At 39.0% G+C, this 20487-nt stretch overlaps 1 protein-coding gene across 1 annotated transcript in view; it reads right to left on the bottom strand.

Moving 5' to 3' along the window:
• LOC128702861 (TGF-beta receptor type-1 babo) overlaps window positions 1–20487 on the bottom strand; it is a 158969-nt gene that overhangs the window by 44944 nt on the left and 93538 nt on the right. Inside the window, exons 10-14 of the mRNA XM_070102641.1 lie at window positions 9981–10113; window positions 9692–9827; window positions 7270–7364; window positions 6818–6985; window positions 6448–6654 (exon numbers count right to left, since the gene is read on the bottom strand). Of these exons, the coding sequence (XP_069958742.1) occupies window positions 6448–6654; window positions 6818–6985; window positions 7270–7364; window positions 9692–9827; window positions 9981–10113 (739 nt within the window). The remainder of the gene's footprint in view (window positions 1–6447; window positions 6655–6817; window positions 6986–7269; window positions 7365–9691; window positions 9828–9980; window positions 10114–20487) is intronic.

Raw genomic sequence — 20487 nt, 5'->3', positions numbered from 1 at the left:
AATTGCACCAACCACTCCAAAACTATATCCCCACCTGCTTTTAACATTTCTATCTTTATCCCATCAATCCCGGCTGCCTTACCCCCTTTCATTTTACCTACTGCCTCACGAACTTCCCCCACACTCACAACTGGCTCCTCCTCACTCCTACAAGATGTTATTCCTCCTTGCCCTATACACGAAATCACAGCTTCTCTATCTTCATCAACATTTAACAATTCCTCAAAATATTCCTTCCATCTTCCCAATACCTCTAACTCTCCATTTAATAACTCTCCTCTCCTATTTTTAACTGACAAATCCATTTGTTCTCTAGGCTTTCTTAACTTGTTAATCTCACTCCAAAACTTTTTCTTATTTTCAACAAAATTTGTTGATAACATCTCACCCACTCTCTCATTTGCTCTCTTTTTACATTGCTTCACCACTCTCTTAACTTCTCTCTTTTTCTCCATATACTCTTCCCTCCTTGCATCACTTCTACTTTGTAAAAACTTCTCATATGCTAACTTTTTCTCCCTTACTACTCTCTTTACATCATCATTCCACCAATCGCTCCTCTTCCCTCCTGCACCCACTTTCCTGTAACCACAAACTTCTGCTGAACACTCTAACACTACATTTTTAAACCTACCCCATACCTCTTCGACCCCATTGCCTATGCTCTCATTAGCCCATCTATCCTCCAATAGCTGTTTATATCTTACCCTAACTGCCTCCTCTTTTAGTTTATAAACCTTCACCTCTCTCTTCCCTGATGCTTCTATTCTCCTTGTATCCCATCTACCTTTTACTCTCAGTGTAGCTACAACTAGAAAGTGATCTGATATATCTGTGGCCCCTCTATAAACATGTACATCCTGAAGTCTACTCAACAGTCTTTTATCTACCAATACATAATCCAACAAACTACTGTCATTTCGCCCTACATCATATCGTGTATACTTATTTATCCTCTTTTTCTTAAAATATGTATTACCTATAACTAAACCCCTTTCTATACAAAGTTCAATCAAAGGGCTCCCATTATCATTTACACCTGGCACCCCAAACTTACCTACCACACCCTCTCTAAAAGTTTCTCCTACTTTAGCATTCAAGTCCCCTACCACAATTACTCTCTCACTTGGTTCAAAGGCTCCTATACATTCACTTAACATCTCCCAAAATCTCTCTCTCTCCTCTGCATTCCTCTCTTCTCCAGGTGCATACACGCTTATTATGACCCACTTCTCGCATCCAACCTTTACTTTAATCCACATAATTCTTGAATTTACACATTCATATTCTCTTTTCTCCTTCCATAACTGATCATTTAACATTACTGCTACCCCTTCCTTTGCTCTAACTCTCTCAGATACTCCAGATTTAATCCCATTTATTTCCCCCCACTGAAACTCTCCTACCCCCTTCAGCTTTGTTTCGCTTAGGGCCAGGACATCCAACTTCTTTTCATTCATAACATCAGCAATCATCTGTTTCTTGTCATCCGCACTACATCCACGCACATTTAAGCAACCCAGTTTTATAAAGTTTTTCTTCTTCTCTTTTTTAGTAATTGTATACAGGAGAAGGGGTTACTAGCCCATTGCTCCCGGCATTTTAGTCTCCTCATACGACACGCATGGCTTACGGAGGAAAGATTCTTTTCCACTTCCCCATGGACAATAGAAGAAATAAAAAAGAACAAATGCTATTTAGAAAAAGGAGAAAAACCTAGATGTATGTATATATATATATGCATGTGCGTGTCTGTGAAGTGTGACCAAAGTGTAAGTAGGAGTAGCAAGATATCCCTGTTATCTTAGCGTGTTTATGAGACAGAAAAAGAAACCAGCAATCCTACCATCATGCAAAACAGTTACAGGTTTTTGTTTCACAGTCATCTGGCAGGACGGCAGTACTTCCCTGGGTGGTTGCTGTCTACCAACCTACTACCTATCAATATTATCTTTTTTCAACAAACTAACAATCTTCCATCGAGGCAGGGTAACCCAAAAAAGAAACCCTTTCCCTATCATTCACTGTCTTGCCAGAGGGGTGCTGATACTACAGTTCAAAATTGTAAATATCCCAACCCCTCCTTCAGAATGCAGGCACTGTGCTTCCCACTTCCAGGACTCAAGTCTGGCTAACTGTAATCCCTTAACAAATGTTACCTTGCTCGCACTCCAACAGCTCACCGAGTCCCAAAAATCATTTGCCTCTACTGACTCCTAGCATGCTCACACACGTCTGCTAGTTGTCCAAGCTATTCTTTTCCTTAATCACCTCTTCACTGCTTTATGCTTACACATCACAAAATCAAAGTACGTATTATCTGTAAATGTTTTATTCCTTTCACTTTCCTACCCTCCATTATAATAATGACTCCATTACAATTTATTCTACAAGACCAAGCAAAATTTCTTAATTTTACTCATCTCTTGAAAACCATCAAACATTTAAGGATATTAGAGACAGCTGTAGGGGTAAAAAATAATTAAAATACAGTAGTAATAAAAAAATAAAAGGAGTCTGCAACTTACTAATGCTAAAATTACAAATACAGTGGACCCCCGGTTAACGATATTTTTTCACTCCATAAGTATGTTCAGGTGCCAGTACTGACCGAATTTATTCCCATAAGGAATATTGTGAAGTAGATTAGTCCATTTCAGACCCCCAAACATACACGTACAAACGCACTTACATAAATACACTAACATAATTGGTCGCATTCGGAGGTAATCGTTATGCGGGGGTCCACTGTAATCTGCACTCATGAATGATGTCCAAGTTATAACGTTGAGAAAGTATTTGTTTTATGAATGCTGGAGCATCAGTTATGATTGTGTATAACATAGTTATTCCCTGCACAGGTGCTCCTCAGCCTACGATGGTGTTATGTTTCAATGAACATGTAGTAAGTTGAAAATATCACAAGTGAAATATGAATATAAATGATATATGTAAATAGATAACTATTGTTACTGATTACGTAAATAAACCAAAAATGACTAACTAAATACCAGTATTGGCATTTATAACAAAAAGGCACAATACCGTTCTGCTCCTCCTCTGTTAGTGTGACTTTGTCAATGGTCCAAGTCGGACCGAAACGTCATCGTAAGCTTCTGTCTTTTATGTGCGGGTTATTTGTGTATTGGCATTTAGTTAGTTACAAGATTAGCCTATCAATGAACGTAAGTCGAACCATTGTAAAGCGAGGAGCATCTCTACTATGTTGTCACTGTTGATGTTGAAGTTGTCATTACAGCCATTGTTGCAGAAATCATCATAGAAGTAGCAGCAGTAAAAATAAAGTATAGGAGAGAACAAAATGGCACAATACCATGACTGGAACAATACACAAATAACTCACACATAGGTGAGATAGAGAGAGAGAGAGAGAGAGAGAGAGAGAGAGAGATAGAGAGACATAAAGATATATATATATATATATATATATATATATATATATATATATATATATATATATATATATATATATAATATATATATATATATATATATATATATATATATATATATATATATATATATATATATATATATATATATATATATATAAAAAATATATATATAGAGAGAGAGAGAGAGAGAGAGAGAGAGAGAGAGAGAGAGAGAGAGAGAGAGAGAGAGAGAGAGAGAGAGAGAGAGAGAGAGAGAGAGAGAGAGAGAGAGAGAGAGAGAGAGAGAGAGAGAGAGAGAGAGAGAGAGATAGAGAGAGATAGAGAGAGATAGATAGAGAGAGATAGATAGAGAGAGATAGAGAGAGAGAGAGAGAGAGAGAGAGAGAGAGAGAGAGAGAGAGAGAGAGAGAGAGAGAGAGAGAGAGCAAATGACAACATTTCAGTCTGACTTTGGGCCTATTTGTGGGTTATTTGTGCATAATAAATTATATTTTCCAAATAGAAAATTTAAACTATAACTAAATAAGTATACAAGATATGATGTAGGGCGAAATGACAGTAGTTTGTTGGATTATGTATTGGTAGATAAAAGAATGCTGAGCAGACTTCAGGATGTACATGTTTATATAGGGGCCACAGATAATTAGATCACTTTTTAGTTGTAGCTACACTGAGAGTAAAAGGTAGATGGGATACAAGGAGAATAGAAGCATCAGGGAAGAGAAAGGTGAAGGTTTATAAACTAAAAGAGGAGGCAGTTAGGGTAAGATATAAACAACTATTGGAGGATAGAGGGCTAATGAGAGCATAGGCAATGGGGTCGAAGAGGTATGGGGTAGGTTTAAAAATGTAGTGTTAGAGTGTTCAGCAGAAGTTTGTGGTTACAGGAAAGTGGGTGTGGGAGGGAAGAGGAGCGATTGGTGGAATGATGATGTAAAGGAGATGTAAGGGAGAGAAAGTTAGCATAGTAGAAGTGATGCAAGGAGGGAAGAGTATATGGAGAAAAAGAGAGAAGTTAAGAGAGTGGTGAAGCAATGTAAAAAGAGAGCAAATGAGAGAGTGGGTGAGATGTTATCAACAAATTTTGTTGAAAATAAGAAAAAGTTTTGGAGTGAGATTAACAAGTTAAGGAAGCCTAGAGAACAAATGGATTTGTCAGTTAAAAATAGGAGAGGAGAGTTATTAAATGGAGAGTTAGATGTATTGGGAAGATGGAGGGAATATTTTGAGGAATTGCTGAATGTTGATGAAGATAGGGAAGCTGTGATTTCGAGTATAGGGCAAGGAGGAATAACATCTTGTAGGAGTGAGGAAGAGCCAGTTGTGAGTGTGGGGGAAGTTCGTGAGGCAGTAGGTAAAATTAAAGGGGGTAAGGCAGCTGGGATTGATGGGATAAAGATAGAAATGTTAAAAGCAGGTGGGGTTATAGTTTTGGAGTGGTTGGTGCTATTATTTAATAAATGTATGGAAGAGGGTAGGGTACCTAGGGATTGGCAGAGAGCATGCATAGTTCCTTTGTATAAAGGCAAAGGGGACAAAAGAGAGTGCAAAAATTATAGGGGGATAAGTCTGTTGAGTATACCTGGTAAAGTGTATGGTAGAGTTATTATTGAAAGAATTAAGAGTAAGACAGAGAATAGGATAGCAGATGAACAAGGAGGCTTTAGGAAAGGTAGGGGGTGTGTGGACCAGGTATTTACAGTGAAAAAAATAAGTGAACAGTATTTAGATAAGGCTAAAGAGATTTTTGTGGCATTTATGGATTTGGAAAGGGCGTATGACAGGGTGGATAGGGGGGCAATGTGGCAGATGTTTTTACGAGGATAGTCAGGCTCAAGTTAGAGTATGTAGGAAAGAGGGAGATTATTCCCCAGTAAAAGTAGGCCTTAGACAAGGATGTGTGATGTCACCGTGGTTGTTCAATATATTTATAGATGGCGTTGTAAGAGAAGTAAATGCGAGGGTCTTGGCAAGAGGTGTGGAATTAAAAGATAAAGAATCACACATAAAGTGGGAGTTGTCACAGCTACTCTTTGCTGATGACACTGTGCTCTTGGGTGATTCTGAAGAGAAGCTGCAGAGATTGGTGGATGAATTTGGTAGGGTATGTAAAAGAAGAAAATTGAAAGTGAATACAGGAAAGAGTAAGGTTATGAGGATAACAAAAAGATTAGGTGATGAAAGATTGGATATCAGATTGGAGGGAGAGAGTATGGAGGAGGTATTTGTAGTGGACGTGTCAGCAGATGGGTCTATGAAAGATAAGGTGAATCATAGAATTGATGAGGGGAAAAGGGTGAGCGGTACATTTAGGAGTCTGTGGAGACCAAGAACTTTGTCCTTGGAAGCAAAGAGGGGAATGTATGAGAGTATAGTTTTACCAACGCTCCTGTATGGGTGTGAAGCATGGGTGATGAATGTTGGAGCGAGGAGAAGGCTGGAGGCAGTGGAGATGTCATGTCTGAGGGCAATGTGTGGTGTGAATGTAATGCAGAGAATTCGTAGTTTGGAAGTTAGGAGGAGGTGCGGGATTGCCAAAACTGTTGTCCAGAGGGCTGAGGAAGGGTTGTTGAGGTGGTTCGGACATGTAGAGAGAATGGAGCGAAACAGAATGACTTCAAGAATGTATCAGTCTATAGTGGAAGGAAGGCAGGGTAGGGGTCGGCCTAGAAAAAGTTGGAGGTAGGGGGTAAAGGAGATTTTGTGTGCGAGGGGCTTGGACTTCCAGCGGGCATGCGTGAGCATGTTTGATAGGAGTGAATGGAGGCAAATGGTTTTTAATACTTGAAGTGCTGTTGGAGTGTGAGCAAAGTAACATTTATGAAGGGATTCAGGGAAACCGGAAGGCCGGACTTGAGTCCTGGAGATGGGAAGTACAGTACCTGCACTCTGAAGGAGGGGTGTTAATGTTACAGTTTAAAAACTGTACTGTAAAGCACCCTTCTGGCAAGACAGTGATGGAGTGAATGATGGTGAAAGTTTTTCTTTTTCGGGCCACCCTGCCTTGGTGGGAATCGGCCAGTGTGTTAATAATAAAAAAAAAAAACTAAGTATACTGTAATTACCTCAGGAGCAAGATATCTTTTAGTGCCCACTCTATTATTTGGGACAATATCTACAGTGTCGGTGGCTGAATCATATCTCACAGCCAAACCCAAGTCAGCAATGGCGCACGTACCATTGGACTTGACAAGAATATTTTTGCTCTTCAAATCTCTATGCGCAATAGCTGGTTTTCCTGAAAACACGAGCAAATTCCCATCAGTTCCGTAAAAATGCTCCACTTTATGATTAAAAATGTAATATTCCACTAGGATCATGCACTCTGATATGTAGTTATGTATTTAGAGGATAAAACACAGAAGTATAATATGGCCAAATATTATTATTAAAGGACTTACCTTTATTACCCATGATATCCATATGAAGATGGGCTAAGCCAGTAGCAATGGATAATGCCATGCGTATCATTCCAGCTGTATCTACTGTATACCGCATTAAATAGTCAAATAGTGATCCATTCTCGTGGTAGTCTGTTACCAGCCACAGCTGTGTCCAAGTCCCATTATCTGAAAAAAGAGATTAATACATTTTGTGGAAAGGTTGTTGTTATGTTATGTTTTCACAGAATTCAACAAGTTAGGAAAAGGTAGAGAATGTTTATAGTTTTTAGCATCCTTTACTAAAGATACCAGCAAACAAAGACATAAATAAAAATCTAAGATTCTAATAAACAGTAAGTACAGTAACAGTTTGCAAAAACAGGCTTCAAAGTGCTACTTTAAGTTGAAAATGCAATACTAGTTTTTCATCTGGAAAAAAAAAAATGTACAGAAAAATTAAGACTGCTTACCCTTGTTATCAGCAGCAATAAAGCCAAGCAGATTGTCATGTCGCAACATCACTGTTTGGTAAATTTCTACTTCACGGAACCAAGAACGCTCATCCCTATTACAACAGAAAAACTGGTTTAAAATACACAAGTCATCATTTTCAATAAAAAAAAAAAAAAATTACACAAGTGAGGTTTTTTTGTAGATTCTCACAAAACTGATGTTATCTAAGTAGTTTTCATTATAATATTTAATATTTCATTAACTATATTTATAAAGGGATTCAGGAGAAACTGTTATTATTATTATTATTATCATCCAATAAAGTGCTAAACTAACAAGGGTCATACAGCACTGAGGGAAACTGTTAAAGTGAACTTGAATCCTTGAAATGGGAAATACAGTGCTTACACTCTAAAGGGAAGGGGTGAGGATGTCGCAGTTCAAAGGGTCATCTGAACTCTAATATCAGCACATTTCTGACATGATGATTAAGTGAATGATGGTGAATGTGTTTCCTCTTTTTTTCTGGCATAAAACAACCAATGTGTTAAAAAAAATAAGAATTAAGGAAATTGATTACAACATATTTTCTCAGCTACAAGTGTTTTTCCACCACTTCCTCTGATGCTTAGGAACACACAAGGTGCACAGATGTGGGCCTAAGCCAAGTATTAAAATTAGGTTACAGAAATAGTTAACTAAGAGCATATTTACTATTAGCCAACAAGGGTTACAAGCAATGGTGCACTATACAGGTGAAGAATAAGAATATCTGAGATGTATAATATGATATAAATTGTACTTAGTTTCTATAACATATAGATATACAGTACATTCTCAATTTCAATATCTTTTACACATTAATCTATTCCCACCATGGTAACATTACAGTGCTCAACATGGCCGACACGGCAGGTTGTGTAGCGGGCTAGCTGCCGGATTTTCAAGGATAGCTCCTGGTCAAAGAGGCTGACCAGGTCCATACTTAACAGAACTCAGTTTGAATGCTTTGAGAAGATACCAGAGCAGCGAACGGACATCCCAGTGCATCGTTTCAGCGTAAATAGTTGAAGTATTGTGCAGTTTTAGATGGTTTGGTGTTGTTGAGTCAGGACCAGTCAGCGCCTCCCCCCCTCGGCTGGGGGGAGGGGGAGGGGGAGGGGGAGGGTGGTAAACAGTGACCCTCTCATAACGCCTCACCCCTGCCCGGCGCCCCCGCCTCACCCCTGCCCGTCTCCCCCGCCTCACCCCTGCCCGTCTCCCCCGCCTCACCCCTGCCCGTCTCCCCCGCCTCACCCCTGCCCGTCTCCCCCGCCTCACCCCTGCCCGTCTCTCCCGCCTCACCCCTGCCCGTCTCCCCGCCTCACCCACCCAACTCCCAGCGCCACCCCATCTGTAGAGGGTACTTCTCCCCTAACCCACGATGTCAGCGATGGCACTGCAGGGACTGCCGGGCTCACAGGAACTTCCACTACAGGGACAGCATCGTGGAGTTCGACCACAAGGCAGCTTTCAGGTGTGCCACAGGCAGTGTTTACTCAGTTCCTCAAGCTTCAACATCCGTGCACATGAGGGCCTGGGATCTTCAATCAACTTGGAGTCCACCAGGACGCTGACATGTCCCTAGGGCAGCTCTCCATCGGGCTGCTAACGGAGTCACTGGCTTCTTTGACCTCTTGGGGAGGGTCGATGGTGCTCGTGCAAGCAGCAGATCCGTGGGCAACTTACTGCTGTTTGCAATGGCTGTCTGCTGAGGAGAGACAGGCACCTAGCAACATCTGTTGTTGGGGCAATGGATGAATTCCCTACTATGTTTGTTAACTGCTCATTACTCTGTAATTTGTCTATGATTGTAATCATGTCATAACATTTATCAATCATTACCTTTGAAACTTGTCATGATTGTGACCAGCTCTACCTGGAGCTCATTACCTTTGTAAATTCTCATGATTAATGTATTTATGATTCATTACCTTTGCAATTATTCATGTGTGACCAGCTCTACCTGGAGCTTATTACCTTTGTAACTTGGTCATGATTATGACCAGATCTAGCTCATTACCTTTGTAACTTGCTCAGCTATCAAAACTTTGGAGTCCAGTCCCTGGGCCAATTGTGTATCTCTGTAATCTTTTGACTACCGCCAACAGGATGGGTATGGGGTGCATAATAAACATATTAAACTAAAAAACTAACACCATGGTAATACAAACTAAAGAAGAAAACACCTTCACCATCATTCATTCTCTAGTTATCTTTCCAGAGGTGCATGAACACCACAATTTAAATAATCCACAGAACCAAAATTAATACCTATTTCTTCAATAAACATTGCTAAATTCTGCTGTCTTCCCCTTTTATATAGCTGACAGCAGCCTCCCAGTCACGTATAAAATAAAGAGCATCTCAAATTACGATGTTATTAAGCACATTCCATACCTTGATGAGAATATTTTGACAGCAACATATTCACCACGCCATCGACCACGCCATACTTCTCCAAATCGCCCTTTACCTATAATTTCTATGAGTTGGATTTGTCTGGCAATACTTCGCTGGACCAATAATGGCAGACCTGCAAAAGTACCAGAAAAATCAGCATCTAAAAAAATATTACAAATGGTGAACAAATGAAATATGCAAAAAATGGAATTCAATTTTTCACAATTTTTTTTTTTTTTTTTTTTAGATTTTTATGTCAACTGCTCTACTGGTCTGATGGACATACCTGATCCAGAGCCACTGGAGGTTAATTCAATGAAATCTCTGATTGGTGTGTGGGGTCCCATTAGTGGCACTTCTGATCGATCCAAAATTGATTCTACATCTGGGAAACCTCGCCGAATTCTTTCACTTCGTTGCTGAAGATGTAACTAATGCATTAAAATTTCAAACGAAAAAACTGCTTTCACAATGCAATTAACTTTACAATGAAGATACAAATTTTCAAGATGACCCAATGAAAGTTAAATGCAATGTCAATCCTCAAGGGATCCTAACCATGCTCATATAAGATAATGAAGAAACAAGTACATGTACTTAAAAAATACATCAAAGTAATCAATATAAGGTATAACAATATTGACAATGTGGATGATAGGAAATATCTTTATTGGTATATCTTTACTGGATACATTTCAGTCCTAGGACTTTGCAGTGACTAAGAGGACTGCAGCATATTCAATAATGTTTTCCTAAGTGTCCTATCATCTATAATACACTAATCAATACACAATGATCTCAAAGGCAATAAATCACACAAACATTACTTAATGTAGACTTTTGATTAATTTTCCAGATGCAGGAGGGCCTTGCTTTACAGCACTTCGGTTTACAGTGTTTTGCTAATACAGTGGAACCTCGGCTTACGAAAGCCCCACCATGCAAATTTTCCAGGATACGAACAGTCATTCGGTCAATTTCTCGCTTCTGGATAAGAACGAACTTTCAGGATGTGAACTCTCCCCTCAAGGGAGGTTCCTTAAATAAATAAGTAAATAAATAAAATGGGAATTAACACAGTTGCTTTTTGCTGATGATCCTGTGCTCATGGGAAATTCTAAAGAAAAATTGCAAAGGTTAGTGGATGAGTTTGGGAGTGTGTGTGTAAAGGTGGAAAGTTGAAAGTGAACATAGAAAAGATTAAGGTGATGAGGGTATCCAATGATTTAGATAAAGAAAAATTGGATATCAAATTGGGGAGGAGGAGTATGGAAGAAGTGAATGTTTTCAGATACTTGGGAGTTGACGTGTCGGCGGATGGATTTATGAAGGATGAGGTTAATCATAGAACTGATGAGAGAAAAAAGGTGAGTGGTGTGTTGAGGTACATGTGGAGACAAAAAAAATGTTATCTATGGAGGCAAAGAAGGGAATGTATGAAAGTACAGTAGTACCAACACTCTTATATGGGTGTGAAGCTTGGGTCGTGAATGCAGCAGTGAGGAGGCGGTTGGAGGCAGTGGAGATGTCCTGTCTAAGGGCAATGTGTGGTGTAAATATTATGCAGAAAATTCGGAGTGTGGAAATTAGGAGAAGGTGTGGAGTTAATAAAAGTATTAGTCAGAGGGCTGAAGAGGGGTTGTTGAGGTGGTTTGGTCATTTAGTGAGAATGGATCAAAGTAGAAGGACATGGAGAGCGTATAAATCTGTAGGGGAAGGAAGGCGGGACAGGGGTCATCCTTGAAAAGGTTGGAAGGAAGGGGTAAGAGAGGTTTTGTGGGCGAGGGGCTTGGACTTCCAGCAGGCATGCATGAGCGTGTTCAATAGGAGTGAATGGAGACGAATGGTATTTAGGACCTGACGATCTGTTGGAGTGTAAGCAGGGTAATACTTAGTGAAGGGATTTAGGGAAACCGGTTATTTTTATATAGCCGGACTTGAGTCCTGGAAATGGGAAGTACAAAGCCTGCACTCTAAAGGAGGGGTTTGGGATATTAGCAGTTTGGAGGGATATGTTGTGTATCTTTATACGTATGTGCTTCTAAACTGTTGTGTTCTGAGCACCTCTGCAAAAACAGTGATTATGTGTGAGTGAGGTGAAAGTGTTGAATGATGATGAAAGTATTTTCTTTTTTGGGATTTTTTCTTTCCTTTTTGGGTCACTTTGCCTCGGTGGGACACAGCCGAATTGTTAAAAAAAAAAAATTATTTCTTTGCAAAGGTTACAACGCGTGTTTACATAATATGATTGGAGCAAAGAAAGCCACTATCATGCCGAGGCATTTCGGGCAGACTTAACCTAATACTAACAGACTACTTAACCCTTTCAGGGTCCCCAGGCCCTCACCGACACTTGTTCTCACGGTCCCAAAATTTAAAAAAAAAATTATTTTTTCTTATGAAAAGACAGAGTCTTTTCCCGATCATAATGACACCAAAAATATGAAATTTGATGGAAAACTTACGGAATTGTGCTCTCGCGAAGTTAGCGGTATCGACGATGTTTATGCATCAGCGATTTTGCCCACTTTGAGCCATATTTTCAGCCAATTCCATTGTACTAATTGATAAAAATCATAACTACTTCGCTAAAACTCCATTTTTTCTATCGAATGAGTACAAGAAACCACCCATTTACCGATTTCAACTATCCAATAAAGTGGTCAGAATTTAGCAATTTTGCCAATTTCACACAAATTTCAAAAGGTGCCAATTTCCGAATAGGGTCCAGAATAAACAAGAAAGACGTTCCTGGCACTAAAATAACAAGTTCTCTGTTCGTTAGTCACATCCCCAGGCCCCTCTTATATTTCTTTGGCTTTCCACTTTGAATTTTTATTCTTACAAAAAATAGATTTACTGTTATGCAGACTACTGCATTAGTGTAGAAATGGTATAAATAATATCAGCGCACTTGTGAAAGAATATTAGACTCACCAGTTGACGTGTATTGGATGCATAGCATGATTTGTTTACTTTTGAACTTTGGTAAAATTAGAACATTTCTGCTACTTTGAGCTCAATTTCAAGGTACTTTTCATTGTAAAACCAGTCAAAATCATCTCAATTTCTGTAATATGTCTTCCATTCTATAAAATGAGACCAGGAAAACTAGAATACAACAATAAATACCATACGAAAATACAGTGCAAAGTCACCGTTTTAATCCAAAAACACGGTCAAAGTTTTTTTTTTCTCATTGCGCACTGTGTGATGCAGGATTTTTTTTATACTGCGCACACTGACCACAGACCCATTCTTTCATATGTAGCCCTACCAGCTTTCTCTCACTAGATTTGAGGGCGCTAGAATTTAGGCGTACTAGTACATCAAAAACCCTGGGGCATAAGCTGTACCAGTACGGCTGAAACCCTGAAAGGGTTAAGCCTAGACAGGTGAAAAGTATACTAGTAGTGGTTACCAATGTTTTGCTGATGGTGGTGCCAACTACTGGCAGCCTTTTGAAGTTTTTCCTTACTGTTATTACTATTACTATTATACATTTATTATTAATAAAATAATAATGATTATTATGGTGGTGGTAGTGGTAGTAGTAATAGTAGTAGTAGTAATAGTAGTAGTAATAGTAGTAGTAATAGTAGTAGTAATAGTAGTAGCAGTAATAGTAGTAGCAGTAATAGTAGTAGCAGTAATTGTAGAATCAGTAGTAGTAGTAGTAGTAGTAGTAGTAGTAGTAGTAATAGTAGTAATAGTAGTAGTAGTAGTAGTAATAGTAGTAATAGTAGTAATAGTAGTAGTAATAGTAGTAATAGTAGTAGTAATAGTAGTAGTAATAGTAGTAGTAATAGTAGTAGTAATAGTAGTAGTAATAATAGTAATAGTAGTAGTAATAGTAGTAGTAATAGTAATAGTAGTAATAGTAATAGTAGTAATAGTAATAGTAATAGTAATAGTAATAGTAATAGTAGTAATAGTAATAGTAGTAATAGTAATAGTAGTAGTAATAGTAGTAGTAATAGTAGTAGTAATAGTAGTAGTAATAGTAGTAGTAATAGTAGTAGTAGCAGGGTTACCTGGAGGTTATTCCGGGGATCAACGCCCCCACGGCCCGAATCCATGACCAGGGTGGCCCAAAAAGAAAAACGAAAGTTTCTCTTTTTAAATTTAGTAATATATACAGGAGAAGAGGTTACTAGCCCCCTGCTCCTGGTATTTTTGTTGCCTCTTACAACACGCATGGCTTACGGAGGAAGAATTCTGTTCCACTTTTCCATGGAGGTAAGAGGAAATAAACAAGAACAAGAACTAGAAAGAAAATAGAAGAAAACCCAGAGTGGTGTGTGTGTATATATATATACGTATATGCTTGTACATGTATGTGTAGTGTGACCTAAGTGTAAGTAGGAGTAGCAAGACATACCTGTAATCTTGCATATTTTAATAATAATTATAATAAAAATAATAAGTGAGCTTCAGAACACCACCACAAGATGGCAGGCTCAGAACCACAACAACACATGCATACTCGCAGTGGAAGGAATTTTTGTGTTTTTCTTACGTTTCGTGCAATTATTTCGCCATACAGTGGAACCTCAAATATCGAACTTTCTTCTGTCCAGAAGGCTGTTCAAGTGCCTTTACCAAATGAATTTATTCCCATCAGGAATAATGTAAATTAGACTAGTTCATTTCAGACCCTCAAAAATACACTTATAAAAGCACTTACAAAAATACACTTACATAATTGGTTGTGTTGGGAGCAGTTCGATTTTTGAGGTTCCACTGTATTTCTTTTTTCTAATCATGGGTCTTAAGAAAGCAAGTGCAAAGGACAGTGCTGAGAAGAAAAAGAGGATGATGGGTATGGAAGTAAAGCTTGATATCATAGAAAAACACAAACAAGGTGTGAGGGTAGCGTACCAGCATAACACTTACGATATGCACAATACTAAAGCAAGAGCTTATAAAGGCTATTGCGCCAGCAAATTGTAGCAGTTAAGTTCAGTGATAAGGTGCAGCATTAAGAGTGTAGCAATTAAGTTAAGTGATTAAGTGATAGTATCTCTTCACCATCAACCTCCGCAAGCATCTCTTCTCCACCATCAACCTCCGCAAGCATCTCTTCTCCAAGGTAAATGCTGTAATACTACATACACCATTTATTTCTTTACAATATGTTTTCCTTATGAAACTGCATAGTGATCTAATGCAGTTAGCCTTCACAAACACTCTGTTTTCTCTTATAATAAGAGCATAGGAAGATACTATAGTCAGTGGGAGAGTAAATGGCGGATGCTGCCACTGCTCCTGTCAACTCCATCAGTCGCCATGTTATGGCCTATTTTATTCATTCTAGAGAACATATCATGTTTCTATGTTATTAATATTGTTTATTATGTCACATTAGATGAATTGTTATAGATAGATAGGCAGTTTGGAGGGATATGTTGTGTATCTTTATATGAATATGCTTCTAAACTGTTGTATTCTGAGCACCTCTGCAAAAACAGTGATAATGTGTGAGTGTGGTGAAAGTGTTGAATGATGATGAAAGTATTTTCTTTTTGGGGATTTTCTTTCTTTTTTGGGTCACCCTGCCTCGGTGGGAGACGGCCGACTTGTTGAAAAAAAAAAAAAGATAAGCCATAGAGTTGATATTAGTGAAATATTGAAGTACAGTGGAACCCCGAGTTGCGAGCTGCTCCAAACTCGACCAATTATGTAAGTGTATTATTGTAAGTGCTTTTGTAAGTGCATTTTTGGGGGTCTGAAATGGACTAATCTAATTTACATTATTCCTTATGGGAATAAATTCATTTGGTAACAGCTTTCTGGAACGAAGAAAGTTCAAAACTCGGGGCTCCACTGTATTTTGTCGTGCCTCCTGAGAGCAGGAATTCCGCCGGAATGAAATTAATGGCTTTTCAGTTAATTTAAATAAGGAAAATTAACCCAGCATACGAACAAATCAGGATACGAACAAGGTCATAGAACAGATTAAATTCGTAAGCAGAGGTTCCACTGTACAACGGTTTCAAATATACCCATTCTCAATTTATTCAGACTTCCTACAATAAATATATTCAACATTCATTATAAGCTAAGGACAAAAATATTTTAAGGTAAGTAATGTGTGTACTGTACATGCATTTTTTTATGCCGAGCTCTATCGCCCACTTCATTTATGATAGTACAATATAAACATGTTATCAGGCTTTTATATTCATTTGAAAATGAAAAAAAATATGATTCATTTTACAGCAATAGCCCAGAACCTAACCTGCTGAATGAGTGGGGCCTTCCTGTACTGTGCAACATTCATGACACTAATTCAGATGTGTGATACAAAGAAGACAATAACTCCGTACATCACAAAGTATATGTGAGTAAATAGAGGAGGGTAATTTTTTGACACTGACAGGGAGAACAAAGAAGTCACAATAACTGTAAACTACAGTGGATCCCCGGTATTCGATGGCATCGGTATTCTATAAATCCGGTATTCGATGCATTTTAACGCAAAAATTTTGCCTCGGTATTCGATTGAAAACTCGTACGAGACGTGTCCATGTGTGGCCTGAACTGCCCTGTGTGTGCCAGTGTTTACAAGCCAGCCAGTCTGCGTGCATCTAAGGATACATTCGGTACATTCCATATTATCACTGTTTTTGGTGCTTGTTTCTGCAAAATAAGTCACCATGGCCCCAAAGAAAGCTTCTAGTGCCAACCCTGTGGTAAAAAGGGTGAGAATTAGTATGGAAATTAAGAAAGATTTTGAAGGGTTTGGGGCTAACCCTGAGAAGCGTATGCCAGTTGTGGAATCCACTGTGCCTACTTCAAAAATTAAGGAAATGTGTGCACAGTGGGTTGAACTGCAAACCTTTATGGATGAAAATCACCCTAACACAGCTATTGCAAGCTATTGCAACACAGCTATTGTCTGCGTGGTGGGTGCGCGCCATAAACAAAAAATCTAGGCGCCCGCATAGCATTGTGGGAACGCCCGGCTCGGTTACCCTTGTTCACCATGCCTCGTCGCAAGTCAGCTCTCACTCCCCGGAAAATTGGGACTTTCCTCTTCCTATCTGATAGTTCTGACACTGATGGAAGTGGAAATGAAGACAAATTCTATGGCTTTGATCAGTTAGTGACCGAAAGGAATGACCAGGATATCGATAATAGTGCGGAAAACCTTGACGATCCTCAACCTTCTACCTCTGGTGTGGGCACTCGTGACTCACGGTCGGTTGTACCTCAATGCAAGAGAAAACTAATATTTTCGCGTGGCCAGGCCTCTGACTTCAGTAATGATGATGATAGTGACGTGGATTGTGATTTTATTGCACTTGATCATTCGAGTAGTGATAGTGAGGAATCATATTCACCAGCAAAGCGTCGGTATGTGCGCCGCCGCATGCGCTCGGGTAGTGTACCCTATGCTGTGCCCAGGGGACGGAGTACATCCCGGAGTACATCCTGTGGCCCTACACCAGGTTTAGATAGTGATAGTGAGGATGATGTGGCTACACTTGGCATGGAGAGACCACAGGCATCAGTAGATGGTGGTAGTGGTGATGGTAGTGGCACCGCCATGCGTGACTCACCAGCCCACACTGGGACCCACGCTGCTCAGTTCAAGGACAAAGCGGAGCGTCAGCCACCAGCCCACCACAATCACAACCACCCGCACAACCAGCCTATGATGTCCAGTATCCACCAGCAAACCGTATCTGGGATTGGCAGCAAAATCCCAACTTTGTACCCAAGCCCCACCACTTTGATGACTCTCAAAGTGGAATTCTACCTACTTGTCCCCTTGGAACCACGGCCAATGAACTGGAATTCTTTGAATTTTTCTTTGACCAGCCATTGATTGAAACTATTGTCAGGGAAAGTAATAAGTATTTTGAGTACACCATGGCAAATACGATCATATCACCACAGTCAAGACTACACAGGTGGAAAGAGACGACTGTTGCAGAAATGTATTTGCTTTTTGCAACAATAATGCTTATGCCTCATGTCTATAAGCATAATATAAAAGCATACTGGTCCACAGATCGGCTAATTTCTACCCCGGTCTTCAGTGAAATCATCCCAGTGAACAGGTTTATCTTACTGTTACGTATGTTGCACTTCACTGACGAAACCAGGCCTGACAGAAGTGACAGGTTATACAAGATTAGAAATGTTTTCATGTATCTCACACAAAAGTTCAGCATATACTTTTATCCATTCAAGAATCTTGTAATTGACGAGTCTTTGATTTTGTTCAAAGGTAGACTGTCATTCAAGCAGTATATACCGAGCAAGAGGAAATGCTTTGGTATAAAACTGTTTGTACTCTGTGACTGTGACAGTGGCCTGGTGTTGGATATTGTTGTATACACGGGAAGTAAAACATTGAAAGATACCAAGATGTTATTGGGTATCTCAGGTGATGTAGTGAGAAACATGATGGCACCTTATCTTGGTAAGGGGCATACATTATATACCGATAACTGGTACACAAGCCCATTACTCAGTGATTTCATGCGAGTGAACAAGACAGATGTGTATGGCACAGTGCGTTCTAATCGTAAACATATGCCCAGGCTCAACGCAGGTGCTCGTGGTGATGACGTGCAGGTGTTTACTGCCAATGACATCATGGCATTACGGTGGCATGACAAACGAGATGTCACATTGTTGACAACCATTCACCGTAATGAAATGCAAGACAGTGGCAAAGTTGATCGAGTGACTAATGAACGTATTCGAAAACCAGTGACAAGTGATTGATTTTACACAAAACATGTGCTTGGTTGACAAATGTGACATGCAGATTGGTTTTGTTGATTGTGTTCGTAAGAGTTACAAGTGGTACATGAAACTTTTCTTCCATCTCATGGACATTTCAATGCTCAATGCATATAATATGTACCAAATAAAGACTGGCAACAGACCACCGTATGGTGAATTTTGTTTGTCTGTTGTCAGACAACTCATAATGAAGTACCAGGTAAGAACACCTGCTATACAACAAGGTCCTCGAATTCCTCAGGATATACCCAAGCGTTTGAGGAGGGAAGGTGACCATTTCATAATACAGCTTCCTTCAACCCAGAAGAAATTTGCTCAGAAGAGATGTGTTGTCTGTGCACAAACAAAACGACGGCAACAAAGACACAAAGACACTCGGCTTGTGTGAGGAATGTAAGGTGCCTCTGTGTATGGTGCCTCGTTTCAAGGAGTTCCACAAGCTCCAGCAGTTCTAAAACCATGTCCAGTGATTGTAAATATGTAAATATATGATAGAACATTAGTATTATACAAGATTTGTGCATGTTTATTGTAATAAACAACAGTAGTAAACAATAATATGATAATAACTTTAGTGCAGTTATTGTGTTCAATACAGTGAGTTTATATACTATATACATTATATACAGTATTGGTCTCTCAGGCCCCAAATGTTAGTAGGAAAAAAAAAATTGGAAAAGAAAAGAAAAAACGACAAAAACCGCTAAATAAAGTAATGAGCGTATGTGGAATTCGTCGATGTTGCCGCCACCACATCATTTTGGACAAACTTCTTGGCACTGTATCTCGGTAAGTACTGATCAGAATTTTTTTTTTTGTCTTATTACCTTCACAAAAATATGCTCTTTAATTCTGTAAGAAAAAACATTTTTTTTTTTTTTTCAAAATATCTTGGACACTGCAGCACCACTTCAGATTTTGGCCTTGGACCCTGAAGGGGTTAATATCGAATACCGGGGGTCCACTGTATATATTTTGGTAGAATTACTGACAATATGTAAAGTAAAAGGACACAAATGCAACTAATGTGTTGTATGCCTGCATACAACACCGGAATTCCACCAGTCATCTCATGAAATTCAGGGATGCCCAATTAGTGATCAAAGAAACCAATTTCCGCAGACGCAAGTGCCTTGAATCACCACTAATCACTGTTTCTAATACAATTAAATAAAACAAAGGCAGCTTCACCATCTCTGAAGTCTTAGCAAGAATCCTCCTGAACAGTAAATCCTGCCATCACATAGTCTCTCCTGCTAATACCACACAAGCACATTACAGAGGATGAACTTTGAAACAGGCCTTCTCTAATCCAGCCTTCAACAGAAATATTTGTCTAACTTATATTTTTACGTTACCCAAGTAATAGCATTTATATCCTTTTACTCATGTGCAAGTTATTTGTTCTACCATATTGTATTACTACTACTACTACAACTTATATCACACCTGCTACCACTAGTATTGCACCTCACTCTAAGCTTATATATACCCTCTGTGGCCATGTACTGTTTGTAACGGCTTGACAAAGCTCCTGGAGAGCGAAACGTTGCCACAATAAAATGTCACATTAGTTGCACTTGTGTCCTTTTACTTTACAAACTGTAAACTAGGAAGGAATGGTGCCGAAATAGTACTTCACAAAAAAATATAGTATATATAACCTGGAAATGAAGTCCAAGAGAACATAGTATAGTAGGCTGACTTATCAAGTTCATCAAAACAGTGTGATTTTTTTGGGGGGTAAATTCCAATGAAAAAGAGCACCCAATATTTAATAACACATACTATGAAGGCCTCTCCACATGCTATTCAATTTTGGATGTACGTTTTTCCATAACATTTCCAAAAACAAAACAAATGCACAATGTCGAATGTCATTATAATGGAGCCCACATGCTACAGCTGCTGCTAAATTAAAAAAAAAAATAATAAAAATTCAACACTGAAGACAAAATCCACATCTGGGAAAGCTCTCCATGAGAATATTAGTATTATTTCCATGAGAAAGACTTAGATCTGTAGGGGAT

This window comes from Cherax quadricarinatus, chromosome 82, assembly GCF_038502225.1.
Source record: "Cherax quadricarinatus isolate ZL_2023a chromosome 82, ASM3850222v1, whole genome shotgun sequence".
In the NCBI taxonomy this organism is placed as follows: Eukaryota; Metazoa; Arthropoda; class Malacostraca; order Decapoda; family Parastacidae; genus Cherax; species Cherax quadricarinatus.
This window is presented reverse-complemented; position numbering and strand designations above follow the sequence as displayed.